Source organism: Dendrobium catenatum, unplaced genomic scaffold, assembly GCF_001605985.2.
Source record: "Dendrobium catenatum unplaced genomic scaffold, ASM160598v2 fragScaff_scaffold_858, whole genome shotgun sequence".
In the NCBI taxonomy this organism is placed as follows: Eukaryota; Viridiplantae; Streptophyta; class Magnoliopsida; order Asparagales; family Orchidaceae; genus Dendrobium; species Dendrobium catenatum.
Genome location: NW_021319320.1, coordinates 294,966 through 302,692, shown reverse-complemented (window position 1 = coordinate 302,692; position 7,727 = coordinate 294,966). Strand labels below are relative to the sequence as shown.

General features: G+C 36.6%; 1 protein-coding gene across 1 annotated transcript; it reads right to left on the bottom strand.

The window, feature by feature from the left end:
- Positions 1–2,080: 2,080 nt before the first annotated feature.
- LOC110099589 lies at positions 2,081–6,704 on the bottom strand. The gene is made up of 2 exons (XM_020826790.2): positions 6,563–6,704; positions 2,081–3,753 (listed from the first exon to the last, which is right to left on the bottom strand). The coding sequence occupies exons 1-2, from the start codon at positions 6,588–6,590 to the stop codon at positions 2,399–2,401; spliced, it is 1,383 nt and encodes a 460-aa protein (XP_020682449.1). The 5' UTR covers positions 6,591–6,704; the 3' UTR covers positions 2,081–2,398.
- Positions 6,705–7,727: the final 1,023 nt, after the last annotated feature.

The following is a 7,727-nucleotide window of genomic DNA, read 5'->3' as shown; positions in this document are numbered from 1 at the left end:
TTGATTGATTGACATGCATATTGATAGCATCGCCGTGCTTTGATTTCAGTTATAGGTTTAGGTGACCTGCTGGGCTTTGTAAAGCTCATTATATGTGGTTGATATTTTCAGGTCAGGGCAAGGGAGCAGAAGATAGGAATTGATCCGGATCTTCAGGTTTTTGTCTTTTGATTGATTTTGATTCTTTTGTACTCAGGATAGATTTCAGTACTGGTGATTGTAGTGTAGTTCCTGAGTATTGTACATGACTTTTGAGATATGAATCGACTTGTATATTGATGTTTTACATTTTATAAATGTTTGATAGACTGCTTAATTGAAGGTTTTAGATAACTCTGGTAAATTGTTTGGAAAATTTGATTGACATTCTTTCCAAGTTAGATCTTGGGGCATCACAGTTGCGTCCCCGAGTTGAGTTTTTTGATGTAGCATAAAGAGCTATCAGGGCCGATCCGGCATTAGCTTCTTTGAGGATTTCTTGGTTAATATGAAGCTCCTCACTGCATAATAAAGAATAGAGGTTATCAAGATCAGCGGGAAGCGATGACGTTCGGATTGCCGTTTTGAAGGAGTTGTATGTTGAAGGGAGCCCGTTTAGAATCTAGAGAACAATGTCTTTCGGTTTTGCTGTTGAACCAGACGCAACAATGTTGTCTACGAGCTGTTTGATTTGAGAAAGATACTGTTGCATGTTGAGATCCTTCATTTGGATATGATGGAGTTCGTTCTTGAGTTGCATGACGTGAGAACGACTCGTTGGTTGGAGACGACGCTCGAGGATTGTCTAGACTTCGTGTGCGGTGGTGGAGGTGATGACATAAGGAGGATAGAAGGTGATATCGTGGCAAATAAAGTGGGAATCAGATTGCTATCAACGAGATGCCATCTGTTGGAATCTCTGGAATTTTCTGCCGTCGGTGGTGGAGTCTTGCCCGTAAGGTGTCCGGCAAAGCCTGTCGCCGTGAATTGTTGTAAAATTTGAAGATGCAATAGGGCATAGTTGTCGGCGGTGAGGGGTGCGGGAGCAAGTTCTTGATGTTAGAAATAAGAAATTTCAGAGAAGCTGGTATGAGAAGCTCGGCGGAGGAGGAAGACGCCTCAGCGATTGTTGCGGAAGAGGGAGGGAGGGAGGTTTCAGATTCTTGATCCCCCATTGTTGGCTCTTGATACCATGTGAAGATGGCAAGAACAGAGAGATGCCGTGAGCACAGGGAGAAGGCAGTCGTAAGAGAGAAGAGAAAATAAATTCTTATTCATAACAGTGATACAAATTTCCTTATATAAAGGAATTACAGGTAAAGAAGTAAATAAGAGAATTACAGATAAAAGATGTAAATAAAGAAAATAAAGTAATATATGAAATACTGGCTGACGCGCACAACAACCAAATGACCTTTCTCGCTGATCAACCCGAAATCTGACCCGAAAGCTCCACCTCAAAAATCTGAATGGATCTTCTACCAAGAACAAGAACTTGAATCTTCGACCTATGATCCAATCCGACCCAATCTGTAATCCGTACTCCAGTGGCCCTTTTGTTAATGATCTCAAGCCCAGCTACGCCGCCCTTTGTTCGACTCTTGCTCCCAATCTAACACCCACACACCGGACACCTCCTTCGGCTTCCGTCTCACAACAGAGCCAGCCCAACTGGCTTCTCCAGCCGCACCATGTCACATGCAGTCAACCTCAACCCCCGCGTGAGTCACTCCACGCTTCACGCGGCCTTGCTTTGTGCGCATTCGATGCTCTGCCTCCACACAGAGCTCAAGCACCCAAGCCCCATCTCCGATTTCCTCCGGTCTGCACCGCATATACGCCCACGAATGGTTTGTGCCACCAGCTCTTGTATATATGAATTATTCTCTTGAAGATAAGAGAATAATAAACAAAAAGATAAGAAAACAAATAAATCAATTAATGCTACTATTACCGCTTCATAATATCTAGGATTAATTCATTAGCAAGTTGAACACAAATAATGTTTCATTTATTTGTAAAACTTTGCTCAATCAAGGCTTCATTTGGAACGGCTTATTTTTTATGTAAAGTCTCTTATTATTTTTTAAAGCAGTTTTTTAATACAAAAATTAAAATTTAAACTGCGCGGTATGAGGTTGAGGGGTTATCAAAAAGAATACATCCAAATGTCACTACATAAAGCAAAGAGCTCCTCTCTACAGCTTCTTTTGGAATGGCTTTCTTGCTGCTTCTTAAAACATCTTTTGTTGTATAAAAATTTTAATTTTTGTACTAAAAAACTGATTTAAGAAGCAGTAAGGAAGCCATTGCAAGAACAAGCTCCATTCTCCCTTCCATAGATCTACAAAATACAGGCCATTTCGATTTCATGCCCATGAGCTTATCCAACATATTCATAGCCACTGAATGTGTTGCTTCATGATCTTTTCTTGATTGTATTATGAGATCTTGGCCTGAAGGAATACACTAGAACTTCAGAACAAGAACCGCAGCGAAGTTTATGAATCCTCTTCATGGATACAAGAAAGTCTACAGGCAGTTGAAGCAGCTTGTAGCACTTATAGCAGATCACAAATGGTGCTCCGCCTGAGATCGGCCGGCAATGTCGAATATGAGTTTCTTGGCAAATCCTACGATTTCCATTGTGGCAGCAAATGCCTGAAGACTGACAAAGCAAGCAAGAAGAGTTGCTGGATTGTCTTGAGAAACAAAATAGCGATGATCGATTATCATTTGATTCAATTTTTCCTTCAAAATGTGTGACCTTTATGTTGAAGCTAGATCCCCCTTTGCCATCAGATTTGTTACTGAACATTCTATGTAATTGAATTTTGAGTTCATCAACCTTTTCTAAGATCTTATGCTGATCTTCTGTTTCAGATAAAGGAAATTTAACAACCTCTTCTGCATTATTTGATTGAAAAATCAAAGAAAGGTCAGGATTTTCAGAGGAAAAACTCTGAATTGAAAAGTTACTGCAATCTTTTTCTGCAACAGTTTGTTCTTCTACATTGGAATTGTTCTTCATGACAGTATCTGTTCCTGCTGACTCTATGCTCTGGGACGAATCCAAAACCTTTCGACTTCGAGTTCTTCTGGATACTGCAAGATTCTTTTGAGCAACATGATCGAGCCGATGTTCGCTGGATGACGAGAAACTTCGATCAAAGGTATGAGAACTTCTTGTTCTTCTAGATACTGCAAGAAGCTTTTGAGTACCATGATCTTGCTGTTGTTTATCAGATAAAGATAAAGTTCTATCATAGGCAGGAGAGCTTTTGGTCTTCCATCTGATTCCAGTACCATTTCTGAGCTCTGCATTGCCCTCGTCGTTCTTCGCTTCATGCTCCAATGATTCTGAAGATTGTTCTTCGTCCACTTTACGACTCGAATTCAAATTGTCACTGGCTTTTGGAACTATCTGATTAGAACATTTCATCACTTCTTGATTCAAATTATAAGTAGACTGGCTAGTAGGCTTTGCCTTGCCTTGCTCCAAGATTTTCTCATTGAAACCATTCAGTTCATGTACAGCAGATTCTTTCTTCTCCATACTACTTCCACTATATGAATCAGAAGCAGAGAGAGTCTTCATTCCATTCCCTGAAGATTCTAATTCCTCTAAGTTTTCTTCCCCATTAGACTTGCAATCTTCATTCCTCCTTGTTCCTACTTGTCCCCATTTTTTTGGATCATCTGAAGTATTTGAAATTTGCTTCAAGTAAATTGCTAATCCATTATCTGAGGAACAGTACTCTGAATGCACTTTAGCTGAATGGACATAAGGAATTGGTCAGTTTCTGAACAAATCAGACAACAAAAAACTTGCAAACCATAAATTTTTGATCCCTTTAAAAATTTTCCAGGAGGATCAATAAGTTACTAATATTCAATTACACTCTCTCTGAGTAATATGATACAAAACCTAACCAAAACAGTCATCTTAGAGAACGAGAGAGATGGAGATAAATGTAGATTGTGGATAAAGAGTAATTACCATAGAATCAAATAACAAGAAATTGGTCAAAACATGGCTCCAAATTTCCCCATTTATAATTAACTGAGCAAATGTCTACTAGGCTGACCATTCTGATAGTGTATTTTAGATAAATCAAATTGACTATCATTGGAGGAAGGGTCATAAATCATAACTTAGGGTGAAATAATCTAAAGAGAAAGAAAAATTAGTGAGAATATACTAATCAAAATTTAGGGTCATTTTGGGATGGCTGCAGTTTTTGTAAAAGTAGTTGTAAAGTTGTTGTGACAAAGTAACTTTTTAAAGCTGTTATGAAAAGCACTCCCTGGTACAAAAATTTCTTAAAAGCAATAAGAAAGTATTAGCCGAACGAAATTGTAGTTGTGGTCTGAAAAACAAGACAATGAGAAAACTATCCCAAATAGACCCTTAGTAGGGATAAATTCTAAAATCTTCTAAAGATTTACGTTAAAATGAAGGCATTGCAAGAGTTGATTGATCATCTATCTATTGTTGTCATATCAAAACAAATCAAAAGTAGTAGATTATGGTTTGGGAAAACTTCAAAATAGATTTGTCTTCTTTATATATGTAGAGACAAAGTTGTATATCAATCTCTTCTTTAGACCTTGCATTTGTGAAAGCTTTATGCACTAGATTTAGGCATACTCTTTTTCTTATACCCCCAAAACAAGGAGAAAATTTGGGTATGCATTAATCTTTATGACCTTTTTAACATTTAAATTTTCTTTCAGATAATTATAATTAAAGGTTAACTAATCAACTATTATATTGTATTCATCTAAAAATAAATTCAGTTTCTATAAATCTCATCATAAGGATATTCTGACCCAAAAGTTCCCCTCCACTTCAACTCTAAATGACAAAGTAAAAGACAAAGAAATACCTCTCGCTTGTCTAGAGAGAGAGAGGAAGAAAGTTCCACAAACTTATAGTAAGTAGACTTGGCAAAACAAATCCAAAAACTTTTAACTTTTTTTCAGAAATGAAAAAAAAAAAAAAGAGATTAAGAGATTTGAAAGAACCAAATTCTCAATAAAAAAAGGGCAGTGGCTAATTAAAGTAACTGCTACATCCATTGATACAATAATAAAACACTAAGAATTCCAGCAACGATTTAATAACATAAATCTTCTGATGTGGAACATCTTAGCTAAGATTTTCCTTAGGACTAACATATCATAGTTTGTTACAAGTTTATTACTAATAGCTTCTAGAATGTTCTTATTAGCCTTATAATATGTAAATATTGTAGTAGGAAAAGGGCAATTGATAAATATTATGATATTGTAAAGCTTAGTGCTTGTGTTTGTTCCCTGGATTAGGATTTCCTTCTTACATCATTTTCTTCCAACGATCCAATGATTATCTCCCCAGATCGTTGGAAGAAGAGGATGCAAGAAGGAAATCCCAATCCAGGGAACAAACACAAGTACTAAGCTTCAAAATGTCATAATATTCCTCAATTGCCCTTTTCCTACTAAAATACTTGCATATTTATAAGGCTTATAAGGACATACTAAAAGCTATTAGTAATAAACTATAATATGCTAGTCCTAAGGAAATTCTTAGTTAAGATGTTCCACATCATACTCCCCTTGCATCAAAAGAGCTCGACTCCGTCGAGGGGTGTCATCGGTAGAAAGGTAGCTGTAGAAAACATAAGCAATTCTCCTGGATCGAAGATTTTACGTCTCGGATACATATATTCAACTTTGTTCGGATGAGTAAAGGTTCCCAATGCTTTAGCCAAAGTGATTCCATCCGTAGAGCCAATACATGGATTGCAATCATATCCAATAATATGGAATCCTTGTTGATTCACATATGGTTGATTGTGGACGACGGCCTTGGGTAGGGTATTCCGCCACCGGAGAGGAAGCTCGAGCGAAGGGTAGTCGTCGGCTGTGAGTTGATTGCGAATCTGTTTGCGATCGCGTGAAGCGGATGAGAGGAGAGAAGACGAAGAAGCCGGTATGGTTGCCGACGGCATTCGCATTCTCCTTATGAAACAAAGTGTTTTGTCTATTCGATCAAGTGATGCATTCACTTGAGCTTCATAAAAGGTTATACATCTTCGATCATCATCGACAACCCACCTTCTTTGACTTTGATCGTTGTCGACCACCCAACTTATTCTTCGGTTTTGATCATCGTCGAAGCCTACTTTCTTCTGCAGTCCATCGTTCTTCGCATGCTCCAATCTCTGATATCAATTGATGTTGGGAGATATTTGTTGGATCGTTGGAACAAGAGTATGCAAGAAGGAAATCTCAATCCAGAGAACAAACACAAGCACTAAGTTTCAAAATGTCTTAATATTCATCAATTGCCCTTTTCCTACTACAATACTTGCATATTTATAAGGCTAATAAGAATATTCTAGAAGCTATTAGTAATAAATTTGTAACAAACTATGATATGCTAGTCCTAAGCCCTAAAATCACAACCAAAACTTGTTTTAATGCCAGTTCTGAAAGCAGAATCTGATGAACTGTTCGGGAAAAATAACATTGATTTTTGCTTCAGGAAACGCAATCTAGCGACCCAAATAAAAATACAGAAGACCATAATACTAACCGATTCTCCCGTTTGAAAACATGCTCATCAGATTCTAAGAAACCAGTTCTTGATTATGAGGTTATTATCCTGAGCACGCCTGAATCTTCTCTCCTCGCTCTTGGCTGAAGCATTGGCAGAGCAGTCAAGCTGTAAGGAGATTAGCCAGTGAACAAAAAGAGAGCATGAGAGATAAAAGGGAAAATATCAGAAAGAGGAGAAGGGCCTTTTAGCTTGGTTTGCTCTCTCTCTCTCGCTTGGGATTCACTTGTGGGGTTTTATAGAGAAAATTTTTAAATTTAACATAACACAACTTTTAGGGTTGTTTGATTGTTTCAGAGATTTACATATAAAACACTGAAAATATTAAATTTTATATATTTAACATATAAATACAAATATAATATTCTAATTTTTTTAATATCATACAAAGTAACCCCCTCCTCTCATCCTATTTGTTAAAACCATCATATGGACGAAAATATGGACGAAGTCATGGGACACGATGACAACAATCAATGCACGTAGTGATAGCGATCAGCAAATTAATGTTTCGTTTGAGACGGTGTTTTTACTGTTTTCTAAAGCAATTTTTTAGCACTTTTGAACTAATTTTTTTTATATTAAAAAGTTGTTTTAGAAAACATTCAGAAAGCTGCCCCAAATAAATCGCGAAAGATGTGGAAGATTGAAAGTTTCAGATAATTTGGCTAAGCTAAAAATCTTAAAAATATTAACTAAAATTCTATTTTAATTGTCTTACTATTTTTATGTTGAATTAATTTATTCAAAATTATCAAAATCAAAATTTCTCTTGCATTAAAGATTTCAATCAATTTTATTATAATAAGGATTTAACAATCATTAGCGTTTGGTAATTAGTCCTAAATACGCCAAATGGGAACTTTCTTTAAGAAGAAGATTGGAGCAGTAATTTTGGGATTAAAAATTAAAAAATATATATGCTTTGAATAAGTTTCTTCCTGTAAGTTTTTGGAGTAGGGAGTGAGTCAAGTTGACTCAGACCCGACTCGAAAAATGGCTCAAGAGCCAAGCTCGATGAACTGGCAAGCCAAACTTGAGCCAGTCCTAAATCTAAATCGACTTGTTTGCTCACAAACTGACTTGTTTAAAAAATATTAGTATAATTGCACTTGAAATATATATATATATATATATATATATA

What these genes read in the sequence shown, in the direction of transcription:
- LOC110099589 (XM_020826790.2), bottom strand. Translation starts at nt 6,590, where the DNA reads ATGAGCATGTTTTCAAACGGGAGAATCG. An exon ending in GTTTTCAAACGGGAGAATCG is followed by an intron (nt 3,754 to 6,562) that starts GTTAGTATTATG and finishes ATGTCCATTCAG; the next exon opens with CTAAAGTGCATTCAGAGTAC.